General features: G+C 36.8%; 1 protein-coding gene and 1 non-coding gene across 7 annotated transcripts in view; both read left to right on the forward strand.

Moving 5' to 3' along the window:
• MARCHF1 (membrane associated ring-CH-type finger 1) overlaps positions 1-25,413 on the forward strand; it is a 663,738-nt gene that overhangs the window by 516,900 nt on the left and 121,425 nt on the right. For 5 of the 6 annotated variants that reach the window (XM_074229019.1, XM_074229017.1, XM_074229018.1 and 2 more), the window contains one exon: positions 14,846-14,925. In XM_074229019.1, coding sequence (XP_074085120.1) covers positions 14,846-14,925 — 80 coding nt within the window. Of the gene's footprint in view, positions 1-14,845; positions 14,926-15,233; positions 15,999-25,413 lie in introns of all 6 variants that reach the window. The other variant, XM_074229021.1, reaches the window with a different exon arrangement.
• On the forward strand, positions 24,134-24,240 carry LOC141519801 (U6 spliceosomal RNA). Its single transcript, XR_012477437.1, has one exon. It is a non-coding gene; the product is annotated as a U6 spliceosomal RNA (small nuclear RNA).

Genomic DNA, 25,413 nt, shown 5'->3' on the forward strand with positions numbered 1-25,413 from the left:
TTTATTCCTCCTTAGACCACCTAGTGACTCTATGTTTTTTAGAGTTCACCATATTCATGCCAAACAGTACAGACACTGGATCAGCTTTAACCTGATTGCAGTTCAGAACTCCTAAACTAAAGCAATCAATCAAACTGACTCCCCCAACAAAAAGAATCATAGTCACATAATATACCTGGCACAATGAGGGTTTTTAAGCAAGGGAATGGCATGATCTTATTTGTACTTAAGAAGGTGATTTTGGCAGTAATGAAGAAGATGGATCAGGAATATGTGATATTTAGAAGCGGGAAGCTTCTGTCACTTTTTCCTATTAAGGAAATCACAAAGGTATAAAATTGCTATAACACATGAAATTATTCACACAGGTGGTCTCAAAGAATTAATGTGAATGATTTCTTAAGCAATGTAAAACAGCAGCCAATATGTATTCATTATCTAATAATTGAATTGAAGGCAAAATATATCTCTCTTTGTTTCCAGAAGACCTTTTATTTTATTATATTCCTCCCAACCAAAGATAGACCAACTCTTTTTTTTTTTGCTTAAAAAAATGACAGGATTGATAGAATAGTACCTAAAAATGGTAGAAGTATTTCTTGGGCTTCTTATAGCTGACATTGTTTAGAAATTATTTTGCAGGAAATACAAGAATGACAGATTAGAGGCATTAAACAAAAAGGGCTTTGTTTGCCAGATGCAAATAATATATATATGACTGTAGGGACTAGAGAGAGATTGAACTCAGAGATTAATATGATAATGAAATTTTATGTTACAACTATAAAAACAAATTATACATTTAGGAAAGAGAAAAATTCGAGGCTGCTATTGAAAAGGATCAGTCTTTCTTTGCTTGTTTTCCTTCTTTACTTACTATAACCCACTAGCTCTTCAGCATATTTTTGAAGTCTTTTAATAAACAAGTGCTTCTGAAAAAATATGCTTAAAGGTTTCCTATGAATTTTCAGTGTTTTGTGTGTGTGTGTGTGTATCTATATATGTTTCTATTAACTTTGGGGTAAAATAGATTTCCCTAGGTTTTACCTTCCTTCAGTGTTTAGTTTTTGAATCTCTAAGGAGTTTAAAAAATCTATTGCATTTTTTGGATTTTTCAGCTCTTTGAGAATTGAAATTGAAGTATGTTGGTTGCTTCATCTCTAGGGAGATGGATGTAAACTTCTTCACCTTCACTACAATCTCAGTGTCCAGTATTCAGCAATAAGTCAGGAAAGAAGATGAATTAAAGATTCTGCTTTTCCTAAAAACATTTCTCTCAGAACTGAAATATACCTTAAGCCTGAAAACATAAATAAAGTTTATTAAATTTTCAACCAAAAGTCATTTTCATCAGGTCAGTATACCATATACTATAGAGTGTATATCACATAATACCCTTAATTTCTTTTCTTTGCCTTTCTCTTGTATTTGTCTTCCCCCTTTCCTTCACTTTATAAATCTCTCCATCCTCACAACCCTCTCTCTTCCCTTTTAACAACTTCCCTTTCTTTTTTGTATTTCTATATTAATTTAATTCAATTCATTTTATTTTTATTGCCATATTAATCACAAAAAATTTTATCTGGAAAAGATCTCAGAACTCATCTAGTCCATCTTTATTTTACAAATGAGGAAACAGGTCCAAACCCAGTAACTGATTTGCCTAAGATCATACAGACTGTGGTAGAATTTGAAACTAAGTCCTAACTCCAAATGCTAAGCTCTTACCATTAAACTATCCTAACTCTCAAAATAGAAAAAAACAAAAACTTGGCTATTATTGATTGATCAATCAACAAGCATTTATTAAGGGTGAGAAACACAAAAATGTCAGCTCTCAAGGAACTTACTTTCTGTTGATTAAAACATGCATACTAATATATGTACTATACACTAATATAATATACTGATATATGCACTATATACTAATATACAAAGAATACATAGAAAATTAATATAATATGGTTAAATATGAGGGAGGACACTGGCAGTTGGAGAAGCAGCTAAGTTTCATCTAAAAGGTGAATGCTTCAGTTGAGTCTTCAAGGAAGTATTCCATGAGGCAGAGGTACTTTCAGTACATAAAGAATGTCCAGTTGAATAGTCATGGAGTTAGAAAATGGAATGCCATATGAGCCGCAGAGAAGTCTGGTTTGAGTTGTTGAATGAGAAAAAGGGAATAATGCACAAGGATGGAAACAGAAACTAAAGCCCTGTTGTTCAGGGCTTTATTTGTATTTTTGTCCTAAGGGCAACTGAAAGTACCCTGGAGTTTACTGAGCAGAGAGTGTCTTGATCAACCCTTCATGTTGACAACTGTGTGAAGCATGGATGAAGCAGAGGGATACCTGAAGCAGAGAGATCAACTAAAAGACAATCTAGACAAGAGGCAATAAGGGTCTGAATTAATGCAGTAGCTCTGTGAGTAGAGAGATGGATGATATATGAAAGATTTGTGAAGATAAAGCAACTAATTGAATGTGTGGAGTGAGAGAGGGAAAAGTTAAAGTTGGCAAAGGCAAGATTATGAACCTGGGAGATGAAAAGAATGGTGATAGCCTCAACAGAAATAGAGTTTGATAGACAGGAGGGGCTTCTTGAGATGGGGAATAGAATGTTGAATTTGAATTGTTTCTGAGACATCCTATTAGCAATGTCTAATAAGCCACTGATGATGTGTTATATTAATTTGGAAAACTTCAGCCGGATATATACATTTCTAAGTCACTGAGGCAGCTAGGTGGCACAATGGATAGAGATTTACCCTATTCAGTCACAAGGACTGTACAGAAGGATAGAACAAATCTGGTCTCAAATCCTGACTAGCTACATGTCTGAACTTGGGCAAATCACTTAACCCCAATTGCCTCTCCCCCCTCCACACATACACACACACACACACACACACACACACACACACACACACACACACAATTGTGGGTAATTTGCAGAATGAATAATAAGGTCTTTGGGAGATAGTGTAAAGAAAGAAATGATCAAATGAAAAAACCTTGGAGTATACTTACAATTAGAGGGCATAATATGGTTGATAATTCAACATAGGAGACAAGTAATCAAATAGGGAAAAAAACTGAGAGAAAAATCATGTCATGTCATAAAAACCCATATTGGAGAAAATATTCATAAAGAAAACATGATCAGTAGTTGAAATGCAGCAGATTAAGAAGAATGAGGTCTAAGAAAAGACTATTGGATCTAGAAAATAGAGATTTGATAACTTTGAAGAGTTTTGACTTCAGTGATGAGGTCAGAAGACAGACTTAAAAAAGATGAGGAATGAGTGAGAGATGAGGAACAAGTGTAGATAGCTTTTTCAAGGAGTTCTGCTAAAAAAAGGGGGATAAGAGATTTGGAATTATTTTAGGGGATCCCAAGATTTTAGAAAAGGACTTTTTTTTAAAGGAGGGGAAAACATAGTAGAGAAGAAATATACATATATATATATATATATATATATATATATATATATATAGAGAGAGAGAGAGAGAGAGAGAGAGAGAGAGAGAGATGGAAGCTTATAGAGAATGGAAATGATGAAAGAAGCGATCTGAAACTAGAAACTGGGCAAGATGGAATCTCCCAACAAGGAAAAGGATCCCCACCTTGTTAGAGATTGGAGGAGAGAATGAGGGATGATGGCAAAAGATTTTGAAATAAAGAGATGGTGAGAAAAGTGAATGGTCTCAATTTTCTTGGAATATGCTAATGTCTTTGATATCATACTATCTATCCTAGAAAATATTTTTTTTAGGTTTTTTTTTTTGCAAGGCAAATGGAGTTAAGTGGCTTGCCCAAGGCCACACAGCTAGGTAATTATTAAGTGTCTGAGACCGGATTTGAACCCAGGTACTCCTGACTCCAAGGCCGGTGCTTTATCCACTACGCCACCTAGCCGCCACTAAATTTTTTGTTTCAAGTCTCAGATCATCTATGTGCTGCTAATGTGAATGTAAGAAAGTCACTTAACCTTTCTAGAGCTCAGTTTCTTCATATGTGAAATGGAGTGGGGTATAAAGTAGGACATAGTCCTTCTTAGACCTAAACCTATGATTTAAAAGAAAAAATCTATACCCAATATAGCAACTTTTCTTTTTAATAAAAGAAGAAAGAAGGGCACAAATAAGAAAGAATGAAAGAAGAAATTCAAACAAAAATAAAATAGTCTATCTCTGAATGTGACTCAGGTAAAGAAAAGAATGACTTTACTGGCTTTAAACTGGAATATGAGGAATGACTTGAAATAATTTTATAGTAGCACCCCTCTTCTTCTTGAGGTTCACTCTCTCATGACAAACCTGCTTCCCCTAACTTGTACCCACACTAGCAGGGTTCCTTCCAAGGTTCAGCTGCTGCATCCCTTAGGGTACCATAATTACTAAGCCTCCTAGGCTTCCTACTAACAAATGAGTCATCTGACTGGATTCATTCAGTACAAAAGCATTTACTGAAAGTTTTAAGTATTATCCCCCACCCTCTTTTTCCCCACAATTGAACTATGAGCTCCTTGAGGACAAGAATTGTCTCATATTTTATTTTGTATTCACAGAACTTAGCTGGCATATAGTAGCAGCTTAATAAATGTTTATTTAAAAAAAGGAAAAGCAAAAATAACAGTTACTTAACAGTCTTCTCTTAAATCTGAAGTTCATTCTTCCTCAATGCATACTATGCCCATGGGGGGCGGGGGAGAGCAGACACAAAATTAAAGAGGCACACAGTCAGAACAACTCACAATTCTGCATGGAATGGCAGACCTCAATCTCCCTTCTCTTTTTCTGGGGCTATAGTCACAAAGTTCACTGACCAGCATGATACCTATGTTAGACAGTTGGATCCACAGCTAAACCATGCTCCTCACAGACTAATCTCACAGGAAGCTTTCAGATAACCTCAGCTGGGCTGCTCCATTACTAGACTGGGCTGAGTTGGGTTGAGTCTAAATTAATTTCCCATTTCAAGTTCTTGCTCATGTTCTCTGCAAAGTAGTCAGCAGGTACTCTTTCAGAAAGGTCAGAGTGTAGCTGCTGGCTACTTGAGTTCAGGTCTGACTCAGGAAAGCAAGGGTGGAAATAAAACAAAAATTGATTAAAAAGGTTACAAGACATAGGAAAGGAGGAGAGGAGAAGGAGAGAGAGAGAGAGAGAGAGAGAGAGAGAGAGAGAGAGAGAGAGAGAAACAACCAAGCAGTCAGCATTGGTTGGATGGGCCACAGGTTGGTAGAGAAGACTGTGGCCCTGAGCCACAGTCAAGCTCAGGTTTTTAATGTCTTGCCTCTCATCCAGAGGCAAAAGATGAACTCCCTTTCTCTTACTAAACCAAGAATTAGGGAAAGCCTAAGAAGATCAGGATACAAATTGTATATTAAACAATGAATGAAGGTACATCAAGAATGGGGAAGGTCTCCACCCAAGCAGCTTTTAAAATTACAATTGTTTCTGTTACAATCGTAATCCTCTACTTCAAGTCAATTTACCTCTCAAGAGTAGGTGATAGTCAATCTCACCCAATTTCTACATTCAAAATTCTCTTCATCTTTCCCCTGCATCAAGAATTGCTTTACCTGGTGTTATAAATAAAAGAAAAATCTACTAGAATGAAAGAAAATTGTAGATTTTATTCATGAATCCTGTAGGATACAGATACCTCACCCTAGCATGAGGCACAAGGTAGCATTTGAACATCAGGTAATTTATAGTCTTCAGAAACTCTTTCCCCTCCCTCTTGGATTTTCACAGACTCTCAGAGTTTGAGTTACAGTCTAAGAGGTCTGCCCTTCTCATGATATGACCCTAATATGATCCCCCCATCATACAACACATGATATGCTGATGAACCCCAATCATCACAGCGGGTGTGTGGGATGATATTCAATTACCTAATTGCACAAAGTCAGTTGCATTAGGTCATGATCTCAAGGTCACTCTTGATCAGTTAAGGACTAGTTTTTTCTAATCTTGACTTTGTCATCTTTGGAATAGGTTTAGGAAAACTCTCCCACTTTTGTGGTTGGCTGTGGCCATTTCCCCTTTGTAATGGATTCCCTAGGGTCCCTCCCTCCACCCTGTGAAGACCAACAATGCCCTACATTCCTCACACCTGGCATTGGCATTAGCCTCTCCAGTTTTCCCTCTTCACCAGCTTCCATGAGTTTCTTCTTAATGTCTCAGGCTACAGTGCAGAAGCATATGACCCCTCTTTAACAAACCTAATCTTCCAGACTGTAGATAATAATACCAAGATGAATAGACCCTCTTCTGCTAGCCTCCAGTATTTTTGTTGTTGTTTGGGGAAAAGGAGAGAAGGGGAATTTTGGATCAACTCTTCCTGAAACAGGGATGATTCTTCACAGTGAGAAATAATGTACTAACTATGGGAAAGAACCAAATCATTTTTTCTACTGAGTAAGCTATAACCAAGCAAAATTATATATGTATATATATATATATATATATATATATATATATATATATATATATATATATATATATACTATATATGTATATATGTGTGTGTCTACAAATCATAAAACACTTCTGGGGTTCAAAGTCTGGTTATTAACTCCAAAGCTCTTTTGTTGGTCCAAAGCAAATGAGCATATACAAAACAAAGGCCCAGGCCAGTATTTGCCCTTGGGAAGTAAATTATGTCTTCAGGCTAATTTTTTGAAGTTTGCTTTTGTTTTATAAAAGACTCACATTTGTCCTTGTCCTTGATTCTTTCAATCAGCAAAAATCCACAAAATCTGAAAGAGGTTGACTCTTATTCTGTACTTCTCTAACTCATGGAAGTTTTGTTCCCCAGAGACCACTATCCCGGAGACCACTATGAAATTTAGAGCAGATTTTGGTGGGGGGTTTTCAAGAGGCAATAGCTGATCCAGTTATATTCCCAGGATCAAGTTCAAGAGTCATTTACCCCAGTGCATTATTAATGTGTATATTGTTTCTCCATAAGCCACCTTTTGTTGATACCTGTGTATGTAGTTCTTTGTCACTTTTTTCATTAGGCTTTGGAATTCTCAAAACTGAGAGGATCTCAAATGGTAAGGACAGTGGGGAGGCAAAAGTTTTTGAATCCTATGAAATAACAATTAATCTCCAAACCTTCCTGGCGAACCAAAGGGTTTATAACATTGTCTCTGGAGTAGGGGCATGGCTGAGATGCCACCAAGATGGGTTGCCAGGCCTGGTCTATAAGTGGATTCTTAGAAAACCTAATTTGAAATTACTGTCTTTAATTATGCTGCTGATATAAATAACTCTGATAAAATTAGTGCAGCTGGCCTCTTGTTTGTTTTCCCCACTGGAATGTACTGTACAATGCAATCATCTGAAATAAACATCTATTACAAAGAATGCTCCATTTCAAAGAACAGATTATTCTGCTCATCCAACCAAGTGGAGTGTCTCCCTCCCAACCCCCATATCAATCTTGTGCCTATTAAAGGAATGAACCAATTACGAAGCCCTCATAAATGTACCAACTGGCAAATTAAAACAATACATTTCTGTTGAATAGGGGCACATACTTAAAAGGTTTTAATTTGTTTTTCCTCAATACTTGTTTAGCCAGAGTTGCCCTTATTTTCATCTTGAAAGAGTTTCTTTCACACCATATTCAAAATGATTGGAATGTCCCATATCCTCATAATGTAGTCTCTTTAAAAAAGTCTAAAATTTTTAAAAGAATGGATTTCAAGAAACAAAGTCCTTCCTTGGGGGGGGGGGGGAGAGTGGCTAATATAGGAATAACAAAAAACATTTCTTGAATTCCTATTAGGTTCAGAACCTTGCATCAAATTCAAAAGGATTATAAGACAAAGGCTGGATAATGACTTTGTTGTTAATGGGAATTATTCCCCCCCCCAATAGTTTATGTTAAGTGACTTTCCAGGTATTTTCCAACTCTGAAGTCCTTTGATTCTGTAAGGAATGTAAGGATGTGTTCCAGCTTTAGGAAACTCAGTTCTATTCAGTGATTTCAGTTTTTTCTCCTACTAGTCCTATTTATGCTTAGAATTAAGATAGAATATGAAGAACACTGGAAACAGATTCAGAAAATCTCCTTCTATCCTCCCATCCTCTATTTACTCATTTTGTTACCACAGACAACTCCTTGTGGTTTTCTGAAACTTGGCTTGTTCATCTATAAAAGGGAGATCATATTTGTTTTGCCTACATCATTGTTGAGAATATTGACTAAGAGTGAATGGCAAAGGGCTTTTGTAGAATGTGGAGAAGCACATTTATAATAACTGACTTTTATAGGACATTTGAAGGTTGATAAAGAGACTTGCCTATCATACTGATTTTTATCTTCCCAACAATCTTAAAAGGAAGATAAGGATTTATGGGGGATTGGAGGGAGATCTTTTTTTCAGTAAAGAAATCACAAAGGCTCTCTGACTCAGCAGGGTAAGAAAAGGTTTAAATTTTAATTCACAGGTTACTGCAAAAGTTCATAGGTTACTGCAAAAAATTAACCAGTTAATTCACAGTTCTTTAGCAAGGTAAAGAAAATGAGTTTGTTTGTTTTTTTTAAGATGATAATAAGTTTAAGTAAAGAAGAAACAACTACAAGTCTGATTGATCTATGAGAACATCAAAGACAGTTAAAGGGGAAAGGAAAGGGGATGAGACAGTAGGCTGGAGAGGAGGGTGGGCAGAACTTTTATACCCCACCTCTTGTGCAGGGAGGAGTCAGGAGGAGGGGGTCAAGGAGTGACCCAACTGGACCCAACATGAGGCATACACCTTGGAAGGTTAAGAGGCAGATAGGTGGAGTAGGAAAAGGGAAAAGGGGCTGAAGTTGCTTTCTATGAGTGAATTTATATTTGAGAAGAGGGTTAGACTGAACAATGGGGAAGAAGTCAGAGGCACACAGAAAATGTCAAACAAGCACAGATAATGGTTATGACAGGAAAGGCTAGAAATATTTCTCCAATATTTCTCCATTGAATAATATTGCTCCATTTTACTGAGTAAGGAACAGTCCAAGAGATTTGCCCGTGGTCACATAGACTAGAAAGCTTTAGAAACAGGGGTCAATTGCAATTCTGTCATTGTATTGCTGTTTCCTTCAAAATTAGCATAGTCTGAATTAATAAGATTTTATTCTATTATTCTACTAGCTAATAGATACATTTGTCCCTTCCACATCCTTTGGGAAGCCTACATCCCTAGGATCTGGAAAATCCCAGTAAAATTTTTTAACCTCTCTTCCTACCAGAGAAAAAGTTTGAATTTATTTCTTTTTTCTTTTATTAGGTATTTACAGTACTTAAATTTAAAATTTGGTCATAGATTCTGTGTTATCTGCTGGTCTTCATGTCTTGTCTGAGATTTCTACAAATTCTCTCAAAATTCCCATTTAATTTCTTATGCCCATCCACTTTATATCAAAAACTGTGAAGGGGAAGAGAGAGCTGTAAAAAGTGTTCTCAAATTTGCAAAATACTTTACCAATATAATCTCATTTTAGCGTAGGAAAATCCTGAAAAGTTGAGAGATAATTATTTTCATTTTACAGATGAGGAAATCGAGGCCAGCAGAGGTTGAGTAACTTGCCTAAAGCATAAAGTTAGTAAATGTTGGAAGCTGGATTTAAACCCATCTTCCTGATGAAGCTATAAACAGAGAAACATACTGTCCTAATCCCAGTTATAAAACTGGAAAGGTGTACTGGGTTTTGGGGTCAGAGGTTCCAGATTTGAAGAAGCTCTGCAGGGGGGAGACTAGGTGGCCAGTGGATAGAGCACTGGCCCTGGAGTCAGGAGTACCTTGAGCTCAAATTTGGCCTCAGACACTTAATAATTACCTAGCTGTGTAGCCTTGGGTAAACCACTTAACCCTATTTGCCTTGCAAAAAAAAAAAAAAACCTTGGAAAAAAAAGAGAATAAACTCTACCTCTTACCTAGGAGTCACTCATCTTTGTTGAGCCTTTGTTAACCCAATTTGTAAAACAAGGAAGTGTTGATAGATAAACTCTAAAATCTCCACCAGTTCTCAATTTATGATCCTTGCATTTTCCAAGTGAGGAAGGTGAGACCTTGAGAGCTTCAAATGATTTATCTGTTTACATAAGTAGGAAATTCAGTTATCCCTTTCCACATTTCAACTTTTCCCATTGTGGTTTCAATATATAGCAGGTTGGCCTAAGAAATTAAATGAGAATTTGGAGGGTTTTGCAGAAACTGAAGATAATACGTCAAGGCTAGTAGATTACAGAGAAAAAAGTTTAGAAAGTCAGAAATGCATAAAAATGCCTGTAGTATTGTATAATGTTAATGTTTTGTTTTTTAATTCCACTATAATTCAGATTTATTTTCTGATCCAAAGGGATAGCCAGAATACTTTACACAAATTTTTTCTAAATTTAGGAGGCTCCAAAGCCCTAATCCTGTGGTGTGGAAGGGATAACTAGAGTAGATTTAAGATTCAAACTCAGTTCTTTTGGCTCTGTTTAATTCTGTTTCTGCTTTATTGTGCTGTAGTTGGGAAAATCAAGCATTATAAAACTGGGTTCTTTTCAACTCACTTGAATTTATAATTATCAACAATTAGTGACATAATTGGCAGGGTTGTCCCAAAGCTATCCAAATAGAAAAATATACAATGTAAGTTTTTTGCTATCTCATTGGGGGTGGTACAGAATATGTCCAGTGTCCAAGAAGCATATGATTGGCAGATGCAGAAATGCTCTTTCTGAGGCTACTGTTGAAGTAATTATTCATTTTAAAACATCAGGGAAGTTGATTTCCTGGAAGGCAAGGGACCTGTCTTTGGAATTTTTTGTCAGTAACATCATAGGATCATGGAACATCATGGGTTAACTAGAAGGGATCAGGGATGTCCTCTCATCCAATCCCCTCACTTTGTAACTGAGAAAATGGGCTCAGAAGATTGAAGTGAATAATTTAAAAGTATGTGGGATGGGGCGGCTAGGTGGCATAGTAGATAGAGCACTGGCCCTGGAGTCAGGAGTACCTGAGTTCAAAACCGGCCTCATATACTTAATAATTACATAGCTGTGTGGCCTTGGGCAAGCCACTTAACCCCATTTGCCTTACAAAAAAAAAAGTATGTGGGTTGTGATGAGGCAGCAAGATTGATGGAACAGACAGAGTTCTGGTTTAAATCAGGAAGACTAAAATTCAAATTCTGCCTTTGACAAAGTGGAGGATATATTAGCTCTTCCACCATAGGAATGTCATTAAACCTCATTTTGTCTCAATTTCTTCATCTGTAAAATGGAATTAAAAATAGCATCTAGTTCTCAAAGTTGTTATGAGATTTTCATGAGTGAGATATTTGTAAAGTATTTTGCAGACTTTCAAATGCCATATAAATACTAATTGTTAGTACAGCAGAGATTTGAAGCCAGTTGCTTTACAGAACCAATGCTCTTGTTGCTACAAGCTGACACAGGTCTAAGATTTTACATCTAACTTCATCTGTCAATCTCCCTTTCTTCCTTGCCTGAGGTTGTTAACTATCTTACCAAGTACTCAATTCATTCAGTGAGTATTGATTAAATGCCTACTATGCTGACCCTGTGCTGAATGCTAGGGGAACAGAAAGAGACAAAAGATAGTTCCCTAGCCTCAACAGCTTACAATCTAATGAGGAGACAACATGCAAACAAATAGATACAAATCAAATGATATGTTGGATAAATAGGAAATAATAGGAAAGGCACTGGAATTAAGATGGATTGGCAAAGTCAGTTTTAGTTGATGGGTCTTCAAGAAAGCCAGGTAGGTCAGTAGTTAGAGTGGAGGTGAGAAAGCATTCCAGACTCCTACTCTCCTGGTATACATAGTGACCTTGAAAGACAGTCAGAAACCAGAGAGAATCTGATTATTGGAAGGGACCTTTATAAGTAATTATTAATAATAATGATGATAATGAAAATAAGCATTTATATAGTAATTTAAGGTTTGCAAACATACCTGATGATTATATCTCATTTGATCTTCAACAATTCTGTGAGGTCAGTGCTATTATTATCTTCATTTTTACAGATGAGAAAACTGAGGCAGAGATTAAGCAATTTGCCCATGATCACACCCCTATCTAGTAAGTTTTTGAGTCAAATATTGGCTCCGGTCTTTCTGACACCAGATCTAATGTTCTATCCATGATACATTCTGCCTGCCTTACCAAGTCATCTTTCTAGGTAGTCATATAGGTTTTGATATGTCACTTAAAGTAATGGGAAACTATTTTATTTATCATTAAAAAAATGTAGACCCCACTTAAAGGGGAAAGTGATTGGGAAGCATTGTGGAGAGGATAGCTGCTGGTTAAGATAATTTTATCTGGTTTTACTCAAGTTCCAGGAATTTGCCCTTGAGCTTGAAGAAACTAGTTGAAAGAAAGAGTATGTGTAAGGAAATCACCATAGCACAAATGTTATACAGAAGTTATCAGAGCTGACCAGGTTTATGTCAATACCATTGTAAAGATGACCAGGGGAAGATGGACTGAATGGGACTTATGATCCAAGAAGAATGAGATAGTGATCTTTTTCCTTCCTTTTCTTTCTTAACCTGAAGTCTGTGAACCATGTGCGTATGTATGGGTATGTATGTGCATGTGGGATACATGTATACATAGCTATATACCACATATACAAATAGTCACATACATATGCAAATGTATGTATATATGTATAAATATAAAACTACATTTCAACATCAATCAGCTAATAAACATTTATTAAGTACCCACAAAGGAAGATAAGCTTTCTTTGTAATCTTCTATATTTTATTTTATGCATTTAAAAGCATTATTATGTGAAGGAGTCAAAGGCATCATCAGACTACCAAAGGGATCCAGACCACCAGAGTTCTGGACTAGAACGAACCCAAGTTTTCCTTTTGACAGTTCTTGCCGTTTATTTCCTCCTTCTACTGTCTCTTCTAGGCCATGTGAATAACAACCACAGTTTGGAAACATTGTTCTTTTTTTTGAACACTTAATTTAATTTTTAAGCTTAGGATGTATTATGAAACTTCCTGGTCATCAAAACCCAGATAAAATTTTCAATACACATTAAAAAAAAAGAGAGAAGAATTTCCCCTTTCAGAGATAAGATAATTTTTGTTCATAAAGCTGAGTTGAGGACAGAACAGACAATCATAGAGGCAGGGGGAAGGTTGGTATTATTTTTCTTAAACCTTGAGAAAATACCCAAGTCTCAGTTCTAATCCCAGAGGGATGACAATTCATGTGTGGCCACCCTAGTAACAGTAATTCTACTAGTACCAGAATTTACTTGTGAGCACCCCCTGGTGTTTGTATTAATTTTCCATGTTCACCCCTAGGAGTTGAATGGAACAAACAGTAAAGTTGCCATGACTATAAAGTAGAGGCCTTTTAATTCACAATGAGCTAAATTTGTGTATCATTCAAGTCTTGAAAATCAAAATTTTGATATCAGGATGCTCAATACATTGTGAGAAGATGTTTTATTCATGCATTCAACATTTCTTCATCAATTTTTTTAAGTTTTATTAATTTTTTCTATTAACAAACATTTATATTTTCTTCACACCCCCTCCAACCAATGGAAAACAAAGAAAAACTTGTAAAAAAAAGAATAGTCAAGAAAACAAATGCTTACATCATCAGTGTTTAGAAATGTGCATATCAGTTTGTATATTTAGTTCATGGCTTCTGGGGCTGGTCATTGCTGATCAGAGTTCTGGAGTCTTTCAAAGTTCAAGAAGCATTTATTAAAAACAATTATGTTAGGTGCTTGAAATTCAAAGACAAAAGAACTAAACAGTTCCTGCCTTATAGATTTCTTTTGAATTCTTCGAGTTCAGTGCTAAGGATAAATGGCATACTAATAACCCCAGAGAGTTAATTCAACCTATCTTATTCCCAGACTGAATCTAGTACATTGGGATGATGCATATAACGCACATTCTAAACCTTAAATTACTATCTAAATATCAGCTGATATTATTTATAATAGAATTCCTTTAAAAACATTAAAGGTTAATAGTGAGAGGCAGTCTTATATAATAGGAGGGAGGAAAACCAACAGTGGACCTTGAAGTCAGACCAGTTTTAAAGTACCAGCTCCAATTCTTCCTAACTGAATGACCTCTGGCAAATGATGTGACCTCTCTAGACCCCATTTTCCTCATCTGTAAAATGAGAGGAAGGAGAATCATATTTGAACTGCCATGCTTTGTAGACTGATGTCATAATCAAAGAAATGAATATTTCTGTAGAGTTCTTGGAGAACTATCACTCCAAACATTTTAGATGTATCCTTCCCCTTCTGCTGACCTTGACCATATAGTAACTAGATGATGCCTTCAGCAAAATGTGCCCCGGCTTCCAACCTAGAAGAGATCTTATCAGCTTCAGAGACTGACTGTTCTGTCCATTCCAATAATCCATGCTTGGAAGCATTTGGTAAATGAATAAACTCTGATAAACTGAGCCTCCTAGATTCGGATCAATTCTAAATAACCCTAGAGGGTGGGGAGGAGACAATGCTAAGGATCTTTTTTTTTTTTTGGCCCCAGGTCCTCTCTTAAGCTTACAGTAAATAGAAGGGAAACTTGTGGAATCTTCTTCCTCTTGCACCAAGTTAAGGGCAGCTTCTCAGCTGTGTAGTTCCTCAAACAAGTTTTTCTTTTGCACACAGACCACTTTGAACTTCCTGTATTCTGTGAGACGAAGAGCTAGCACCATGACTGGCAGCAACATCTGCTGCAACTTTTTAAATATGTGGGAAAAAAATAAGATTTCGAGCATGTATTACATTAATCAAGATTCCAAATTATCCAATTTGTTTCAACAGGCAAGCAGCCCAACAACTGGAACAGCTCCCAGAAGTCAGTCCCGGCTGTCTGTCTGCCCATCCACTCAGGACATCTGTAGGTATGTACTGGAGAGTCTTATCCATTTCATCCCCCACGCCTCTTTGCTTTTTTTTTTAATTATTCTTCTATATAATTGTGCATCCTGACACATGGTTCCTTCCTTCTGCCTAATACTAGACATTGAGGGTCAACATTGATATAAGGGGGGAAAAACCCTTTATTTTCCTTTTCTTTCCTATTAATCTTTGTTTACAAACTTAAGTTCATACTGCCATTTTCATCTCTTTCTCTCTCTCTCTTTTTTTCCCCACTGCTCTCTTCCATTTCCCATTTCCCACCCTTTCCTTTGCCTGTTGCATTGTTTAGATCTTCTACCTTGCATGATTTGTCAGAAGATGCTTTTGAGCATTCCACCCCTGTCATGGTGCTGACCCCTACTTGTAGGGAGTCTAGTAAGAAACAGTTGAAACAGAGGTTTAGGCGGAGGAAGAGAGAGGCTTCAGAAAGATATGAACATGCAGAAAAGCAAAGAAGTGGGAAGAAAAGTAAGTTTCACCTCCCCATCTCAAGTCCTCGATGGAATGAATTCCAGAAAGAAATGTCGGATTCATCTTCTACGGATGAAAGTCAGCGGGTTCAGACTCGGCAAAGGCCCCAAGAAAGAAGTAAGCTTCCCCGAAGAGGAAGAAGAAGCAACAATAGGATCTGCAGAAACCTGGATGGGTCCCCAACTTCTAAGACCACTGAGGTTGTCCATCTAGGGACCAGAGAAAAACAGGAGTTGGCTGAAAGAGAGAGCTGCTCTTTAAGTCACCGCAGAGGAAAGGTCAAGAGATACAAAGAATATAGCCTTTCATTATCTTTCACACCTCCTAAGGCAGAGAATTGTCCTAAAGCCCTTGGAAAAAATAGAAGCCCAATCCACTTTGGAGACCCACAATCTTTGGCTTATCTTAGGCAAAATGAATCTCCAAGAGACAGCTTTTCAAAGAGAGATTCAGACATAGAAACAATGCCAGCAATTTCCCACCTGGAAGAACCAGTGGCTCCAAAGACCTGTGTAACTAACACTGCTCAGGAGCTTCCAGCCTCATATGATGACAGGTGTGATGATGATTCAGAAGTATGCAGGTCAGTTGCTAATTAGAGAGACTCCCCCTGACCTTAACATGTTGGGTCCTCTTAATGGACTCTGTGTGTTCTCACCTCCACCTCCTTCCCTTTGGTAATGACTGCTCAGTGCCTAATTAAGGACTTAACAGGACCAGAAAAGGTGAGTGTAGCAAACATATCAAGATGGTTGTAGATTTGACACAAATGTTGGCAAAGAAAAGAACTAGGTGTCTACTTCCTCCTCTTACTTATTTGGAATTCTAAGTTATCTTTGCAAAAAACCTCATAGACGACTTCTGCTTGGGCAAGCATTCCAGTTAAAATAAGGAGTATGAAGATTCCATGTTGTCTCAGGGTAATTCAGTCCATGTAAATTTGACTCAAATCAGGAATGATGAATGAACTGGTCCCCAAAATACTTGAGACTTGGAAGTTTGAGGTTCTATCGTTCAAGGGCAGGCTTTTTGTTGTGTTGTGTTTTTAATGAGAAATGTCATCCCTGCAGTTAGGGCTAATGTGTTCTGTAATTGTTGGGGTCATCTGGGAACTGTGAGATGGAAAACACAGAGACACAAATCAGCACCATTTGATGGGATCAGTTGGGAAAAATGGTCAAAGGAGGAGGTTGCCCTGAGCTTCAAATTGGAATATTACTACAGCAACTTTATATGCCCAGAAAAGTTAGACATTATGCTTTTTAAGCAAACCATATGCATTTCTAATTGGACAAATTCATTTCAAAAAGGATTCCAGGGGCAGCTAGGTGGCTCAGAGCACTGGTCCTGTAGTCAGGAGTCCCTGAGTTCAAATCCGGTCTCAGACACTTAATAATTGCTTAGCTGTGTGGCCTTGGGCAAGCCACTTAACCCCACTGCTTTGCAAAAACTAAAAAAAGAAAAAAAAAGGATTCCAGTATAATTGTACCTGTATCTATGGCTATCTGAATGAACTTGAGTTTTAAGTATTGTGGAGTCCATCTTGAACTATAGAGTTGGTTGGATTTGTGGTGTCCTGGTTTGGGGGCCAGAAAGAAGGAAGAGGTTAAAAATCTGCAGTGTTTGTGTTACCTGTGCTTTATTAAGAATAGAATGAGGGGAGAGAGAGAGAGAGGAAACCCTGAGTTGACTGCTTGGTCTTAGAGGCAAGAAAGTGCCACTGAAATAGGAATTTGGGAGTCTCTATACTAGCTTATTCCAGACATAGATGACTCCAGTTCTGAATAATTTCAGAAAAGTTACTAGACAGAAGGATGAGGCATGGATTAGGACCTTGACATTTTGTCAGAGAAAAATTTGATTCCCCTCCCTCTCCAGTCCTCCCATCTTCCCCCAAATAAAGGATTTTTATAACTCCAACAGTGGACCTCCATTAAGAATGTGACACATATCAAAGTCCCCTCCAGACTAGAGTGAACTGAGAATATCCATTTCCCTGGAAATTATCACTTTCAAACAACTTATTGTCTTTCTCTATGTGTTCATCTCACTTTTAGGTTCTGGTGGATAGGAACATCAGCAGGAGAATTCTTGCAGTTTTGGTCAGGCGTCTATGTCCTTTACCACTTGGACAAAGAGGTTTATGGGGAGAAAAAAGGAAGAGGATAGATATTCCTGTATTTAAGGAGTAATCTCTATCATCAAAGGACTGTTAAAAACTGCTTTCAGTCCTATGATTTAAAAAAATGATAATAACTAACATTGCTATATCTCATTAAGGTTTGCAAAACACATTACAGTTATAATTTGATTCTCACAACAACCCTGGGTGGTAGGTGTTATAATTAAATAATTATATTTAAAATGAAAAAACTGAGACAGATGCTAAAATGATAACAGCAAAGTCACACAGCAAGGAAATATATAAGATTGGATTTGAACTCAAGTTTTCCTGATAACAGACCCTGTGCTCTAATCACAGTCAAAATAGTCAAGTATACTTTCCACTAATGTCGATGCTGTCAATCCATACTGCCTCATCCTGTGTTATCCTTCCCCATGACTTTCCATTAATTCTTTTTTTTATTGTTATTTTTAGGGTTTTTTGCAAGGCAAATGGGGTTAAGTGGCTTGCCCAAGGCCACACAGCTAGGTAATTATTAAGTGTCTGAGACTGGATTTGAACCCAGGTACTCCTGACTCCAAGGCTGGTGCTTTATCCACTATGCCACCTAGCCACCCCTCCATTAATTCTTTTTTTTTTATTTTTATTTATTTTTGGTTTTTTTGTAAGGCAAACGGGGTTAAGTGGCTTGCCCAAGGCCACACAGCTAGGTAATTATTAAGTGTCTGAGACTGGATTTGAACCCAGGTACTCCTGACTCCAAGGCCGGTGCTTTATCCACTATACCACCTAGCTGCCCCCCCCCCCCATTAATTCTTAATAGAGAATCTAGGTGACATTGTGGACTTATTCTTGTTCCTTTAGTGTTATATGTGGGATGTACTATTAAAGCCTTAACTGAGACGGTTCTTGAGGTCAGTTCAGTTGAAAGAGAGAATCCAGGGCACAGTTCCTAGTTGGTTGCAGTTTTGGAGGATAGGAAGAGGGTAGGAGTTCAGAGGATATTCCTTTTCAGGTCCATGTGCCTGAAATGGAGTGAGTGTTCATAATCACATCTCAGGAAGATTCCAAGATGAGATGAGAAGACCCTTGTCACCAACCAGAGTGAACTCAGTCTTTGAATCCCTGTGCCAGTTACAACACTGAAGTGGGCTCTCTGTAACATAAGCTGTCATTAAAGAAGAGACTTTAATAATTAGAGTCATAGAAATAATTTTTTTTCCTGATAGAGATTTTGTTACTGAGGAATATTTTTTTGATTAAAGATTTTATTTATTTTGAGTTTTACAATTTTTCTCCCAATCTTACCCCCCCCACAGAAAGCAATTTGTCAGTCTTTACATTTTTCCATGTTGTACATTGATCCAAATTGAGTGTGATAAGAGAGAAATTATATCCTTAAGGAAGAAACATAAAGTATAAGAGATAACAAGATCAGACAATAAGATATTGGGTTTTTTCCTAAATTAAAGGGAATAGTCCTTGAACTTTGCTCAAACTCCACAATTCTTTATCTGGATACAGAGTATTCTCCACTGCAGACAGCCCCAAATTGTCCCTGATTGTTGCACTGATGAAATGAATGAGTCCATCAAAGTTGATCATCACCCCCATGTTGCTGTTAGGGTGTACAATGTTTCTCTGGTTCTGCTCATCTCGCTCAGCATCAGTTCATGCAAATCCTCCAGGGGTCCCTGAATTCCCATCTCTCCTGGTTTCTAATAGAACAATAGTGTTCCATGACATACATATACCACAGTTTGCTAAGCCATTCCCCAATTGAAGGACATTTACTTGATTTCCAATTCTTTGCCACCACTAACAGGGCTGCTATGAATATTTTTGTACTTGTGATGTTTTCACCCTTTTTCTCATCTCTTCAGGGTATAGACCCAGTAGTGGTATTGCTGGACCAAAGGGTATGCACATTTGTGTTGCCCTTTGGGCAAAATTCCAAATTGCTCTCCAGAAAGGTTGGATGAGTTCACAGCTCCACCAACAGTGTAATAGTGTCCCAGATTTCCCACAACCCTTCTGACAATGATCATTATTCTTTCTGGTCATATTGGCCAGTCTGAGAGGTGAGGTGGTACCCCAGAGCAGCTTTAATTTGCATTTCTCTAATAAGTCATGACTTAGAGCAATTTTTCATATGACTATGGATTATGAATTGCTTTTATCTCTTCATCTGTAAATTGACTTTGCATAACCTTTGACCATTTGTCAACTGCGGAATGGCTTTTTTAAAAATATGACTCAGTTCTCTGTATATTTTAGAAATGAGTTCTTTGTCAGAAATATTAATTGTAAAGATTGTTTCCCAGTTAATTACATTTCTTTTGATCCTGGTTACAATGTTTTTATCTGTGCAAAAGCTTTTTAATTTAATGTAATCGAAATCATCTAGTTTGTTTTTAGTGATGTTCTCCATCTCTTCCTTAGTTATAAACTGGTCCCCTTTCCATAGATCTGACAGGTAAACTAGTCCTTCATCTTCTAATTTGCTCATAGTGTTGTTTTTTTATGTCTAAATCCTATATCCATTTGGATCTTATCTTGGTAAAGGGTGTGAGGTGTTGGTCCTAATCTAAGTTTCTTCCATACTAACTTCCAATTTTCCCAGCAGTTTTTATCAAAGAGAGAGTTTTTATCCCAATAGCTGGACTCCTTGGGTTTATCAAACAGCAGATTACTATAAGTATTTCCTGCTTTGCATCTAGTCTATTCCACTGGTCCACCACTCTATTTCTTAGCCAATACCAGATAATTTTGATGACTGATGCTTTATAATATAATTTTAGATCAGGAGGAATATTTTTTAAAAAAATACTAAGTTTCAACAACCATTTATTAGACTCTCATATTAAGTGCTGGAAAAAAAAAACAAAAGGCAAGAACAATACCTACCATCAAGGAGCTTACATTCAAATGCAAAGACAAGTGTGCACAAAACTAGGTAGTCAAAACTATAGTCAGAGTACACAGTAGATAGTCTCAGAGGGGAAGATGACTTTATTTTCCCATGACAATTTTCAGTAACATTTATATAATAGATTACTGTATACAGGAGACTACCCTAGTGCTAGTAATACAAAGCAAGCATAAAAAGATTCAGGATGGGTCCTGCTAAATAATATTAGGAGACATGTTAAATGACCTCAAGGCCATCTCTCTTCTAAACTCGTAATTCTACAATTCTTTATAATGGTCAAGGTGTGAAGCAATAACAAAGAGAGTGATTTTTAGTAATATAACTGTTGAATGAGAGGTTTAGAATATAAATATACACAGGTAAGAGAAGGGATAGCTTTTGATCAGTCATTTTCAGTCATGTTCTGTTCTTCATGACCTCATCTGGGATTTTCTTGGCAAAAATAGTGGAGTTGCTTCCTATTTCCTTCTCCAGCTTATTTTATAGATGAGGGCCTGAGCCAAACAGGGTTCCTAAGATCACAAAGCTAGGAAGTGTCTGAGGCTAGATTTGAACTCAAAAAATGAGTCTAAAACACCAGGTCTGTCACTTTATCCATTGAAAGTCTGTTCAGGAAATTCTCATAGAAGAGTTGAAACACGAATTGATAATATCAGTATTTATTTTAAAAGTGGTAGGAGGGGGACAGCTAGGTTGCTCAGTGGATAAAGCACCAGCCCTGGAGTCAGGAGTACCTGGGTTCAAATCCGACCTCAGACACTTAATAATCACCTAGCTGTGTGGCCTTGGGCAAGCCACTTAGCCCCATTTGCTTTGCAAAAACCTTAAAAAAAAAGTGGTAGGAGGGGCGGCTCTAGGTGGCGCAGTGGATAGAGCACGGGCCCTGGAGTCAGGAGTACCTGGGTTCAAATCCAACCTCAGACACTTAGTAATTACCCAGCCATTTGGCCTTGGGCAAGGCATTTAACCCCATTGCCTTGCAAAATCTAAAAAAAAAAAAAAAATTAAAAAAATAAAAAGTGGTAGGAGAATGAGCAAATGGCTAAATCTGATAAACCAGGAATCATGAGAGCCAACTTTGACTGGGTGGTCTAAAGAATACTTGGAGAGGACAAGAAAGAAATAAAGAAGGTTAGAAGTAGATTGGTGGAAGCTTAGGACTGGGAACTTTGAAGTTTGTACTTTATCCTGTAGACAATAGTTAGCTTTTGAAGATTTCTGAGCTGTCAGATGATGTGTGCCAAGTTTTAGTACAGAAAGATTAATTTGGAAATGTAATATGTAGAGTAGGTTTGGGGGGAAGGGAAAAGAAATAAGAAAAAATTGTAAGTAGGAATTATTCCATGAAAAATAAGTTGAATGTGGAGTCAGAGGGTCTAGGTTTGAATTCTCACTTTCCCACTTACTACTGAGGTAAGTTTGAGTAAATAACTTCTCTGAAACTCAGTTTCTCCCTTTAAATAGTGAAGAAGTTAGATGAGATGACCTCAAGGCCATTTCTCTTCTAAATTCATAATTCTACAATTCTTTGTTATTGAGAGTGGTTTTTAGTAATATAAAAGTCAAGGTGTAAACTTGAGTAGCACCTGAAATGGAAAAGAGGAAGAAATGACAGGACTCAAGGACAGACTGGATGGGACTTGAGTTTTTTCAGGTCATGGGTCATGCCTTATTCATTTTTATATTTCTCAGAACTGGTACTCTATCTTAAAATAAGAGATCCAAGTATTTTATGAGCACCAGGAAATTTATAAACTCCAGGAGATTAGAAAAATGATAATGTCATTTTCAGAAATGTCAATTTGAGGAGGTTGAAGGAAAAAAAAAAGGGAAGAAGTTATAGAGCTCCTTTTAAGTAATACTGAGTTACCTAAGTGATTTAAATGATAATAGATAAATATGGTATTTGTTGTTATAATTCAGTAGTATTGGACTCTGTCATCACATTTTGGGTTTTTTGGGCAAAGATACTAGAGCGGTTTGCCATTTCCTTCACCAGCTCATTTTGCAGATGGGGAAACTGAGGAAAACGAGATGAAATGACTTGCCCAGGGTCACACAGCTAGTAAAATTTGAGCTCAGGAAGATGAGACTTCCTGACTGTATGCCACTAACTGCTCCAATAAGAAGTAGCCTTTATCTAAAAAATAAATAAATGAATAAATAGATAAATAAACAAATAAATAGCCTTTACCATGTTCCAGGTATTATATGAAGTGCTTTATAATTATTGTCTCTTTTGCTCATTGCAACAACCCTAAGAGGTAGGTTGCTGTTAATATTCCTATTTTACAGATGAAGAAATTGAGGTTAATTGGGGAAACTGAAACAAAGGTTAAATGACTTGACCCAGGGCCAGGAAACCAGAGAATATCTGAGACTGAATTTGAACTCATTTTTCTGACTCCAGAACCAGTGCTACCTAGATTCCTCAGGTTGCCGATGATAGTAAATACTGACGGCTCAGGAGCTAGAGCACAGGTAGGGATAATAGATTAGAGAAATGTCAGGAAGAGATGATGCCTCAAAAATCATAGGTAATAGATAAAAAATCACCCAGGATAAAAGTAAAAAGATGGATAAGGAGAAAACTTTGAGCTCTGGAAACATAGGTGGAGAGAACCAGAGAAAACAGATAAATGAATGAAAGAAGATATGGACAAATTGGAATCAGTCCCCACAAAAAATGATAAAGTCTTAAGAATAAAATTATAAAAGCATGGACACAACAGACCCACCTGGAAAAAATGGGGAAACTGTCTAAAAAGACCAATTGGAAAACATGGAGTTTATCAAGCACATTATATTTAAAAAGCAATGTATTTTATAAAAAAAAAATGAAAAAGAAGACCAGGTCACCCTTTTCCCTAAAAATTAGAAGCTTTTGTAGAATTAGGGAGACTGGGAGAATTAGAATTAAGAATGGGATGAGGCTAATGCTGAAGGACAAAGACACAAAGAGGGAAGAAGTGATAGGCAACTAGGTGACTTAATGCAGAGTCTAGAAATTCATATCCCTCACCCTCAGTTTCCTCATCTGTAATATGGGAATAATAAAAGTATCCACCTCCTAAAAGTTGTTTTAAGCACAGATCTTGAAGCTTTACATAAAGTTTAAGGATTATGATGATAATTTTATTTCTCAGGGGAGGGAGAAAGAATAAAGAAAGGAGGGATAAAAAAGTTATTCTCTTTGGAAGAGATAGCAATAGCTCAAACTTCTTTAATCTTATATATTTTCTTTTACTCTAACAAAGAGTGTGGTTTTTAGCCTGAGAATGAGAGATAAAATGTTTCACAGGGAATTGAAAGGCAGGATAATAAAAGAATATCTCACTGACCTCAATGAGCACTAGTCACCAAGACTGGCTGACATTTCTCCACAGGAAACCAGTGGATACAACTGTCAATCCACTAGATTTTTGAAAAATTGTGTACAATGCAAAAGGAACCACAGAACTGAAGAGAAGAAAATATTTCTTCCTTTCTCAGAAAAGGAGAAAAGGTTAGATTGTTCATCATCCAGGCTGATGAGTTTGACTTTTGATTCTTGGCAAAATTATGTAGCATTTTGGTTAAATTGTTGATTTGTAAACTTTCAGAATGAGAAATTTGGGAATTATTTAGAGCCAATAAGACTTCATCAAGAATAATTCCTTACATGCTCGCTTCGGCAGCACATATACTAAAATTGGAATGATACAAAGAAGATTAGCATGGCCCCTGTGCAAGGATGACACGCAAATTCATGAAGTGTTCCATATTTTTAGGGGTGGCTAGGTGGCATAGTGGATAAAGCACTGGCCCTGGAATCAAGAGTACCTGGGTTCAAATTCGGTCTCAGCAGACATTTAATAATTACCTAGCTGTGTGGCCTTGGGCAAGCCACTTAACCCCCTTTGCCTTGCAAAAGCCTTTAAAAAAAAAAAAAAGAAGAATTCCTGAAAAAACCACCTCCTTTCTTTTTCTAACTAGATAACTAGATTTGTACATCTAGAGGAACATTATAAACATAATGTACTTAGATTGCAATCAAGCATTTGGTAAAGTCTCTCATACTTGAGATTATGGACAAGTTGTGAATGTGTGGACTAGATGCTAATGACTGGGTGGATTTAAAACTGGTTGAATAATTTGAGTCTAAAATTATTTATCCATGCCTGGATGGTTACTTGGAGACATCTGTCCTTTTGTTGTTTAGTTTTTTTTCAGTTGTGTCTAACTCTTTCTGACCCTATTTGGGGTTTTCTTGGCAAATATTGTGGAAGTTGTTGCCATTTCATTTTCTAGCTCATTTTGCAGGTGAGGAAATTGAGGCAGAGTGAAATGACTTGTTCAGGGTTACACAGTTTGTAAAAATCTGAGGCTGGATTTGAACTCAGGAAGAAAATCTTATTGACTCAAAGCCCAGTGCTCTATCCACTTGACTCTGCTTACTATTTCTCTTAGAACTATTTCTTTTATTATCTGTGAATTTCATTAAAAAATCATCTTTACTTTTATCAATTCATAAAGATGGATGTCATATTCAAGGCATTTCTAAAGAGAATAAACTGAGTTAATTAATATGAATGACAGATCCAGGATCAAAATAAGTCTCATGGTTCAAATCTAATAAGTAGAATTTAATAGCAATAAATTTAAAGTCTGACATTTGGGTTCAAAGATTAACTTGCCATCAAGTCTAAACCCCTAATTTCAGAGAAGAAAACATACCCAGGAAGATTAATTGATTTGCTCAAGGTGACAAATAATGAGTATTAGAGGATAGTTTTGAACCCAGGTCCTTAACTAAAGTCAGTATTTCTTCCTTGTGCCATTTTTATAAGTGACATGATTAGGCATGTGAAAAAAATAGGTCTTTTAGTGGACTTCAAACTCAATATGAATCTGTAATTATGGTAGCTAAAAACAGGAGTGTTATCCTAAACTGATTTAACA

The sequence above is a fragment of the Macrotis lagotis genome, chromosome 3 (genome assembly GCF_037893015.1).
Source record: "Macrotis lagotis isolate mMagLag1 chromosome 3, bilby.v1.9.chrom.fasta, whole genome shotgun sequence".
NCBI classification, from domain to species: Eukaryota; Metazoa; Chordata; class Mammalia; order Peramelemorphia; family Peramelidae; genus Macrotis; species Macrotis lagotis.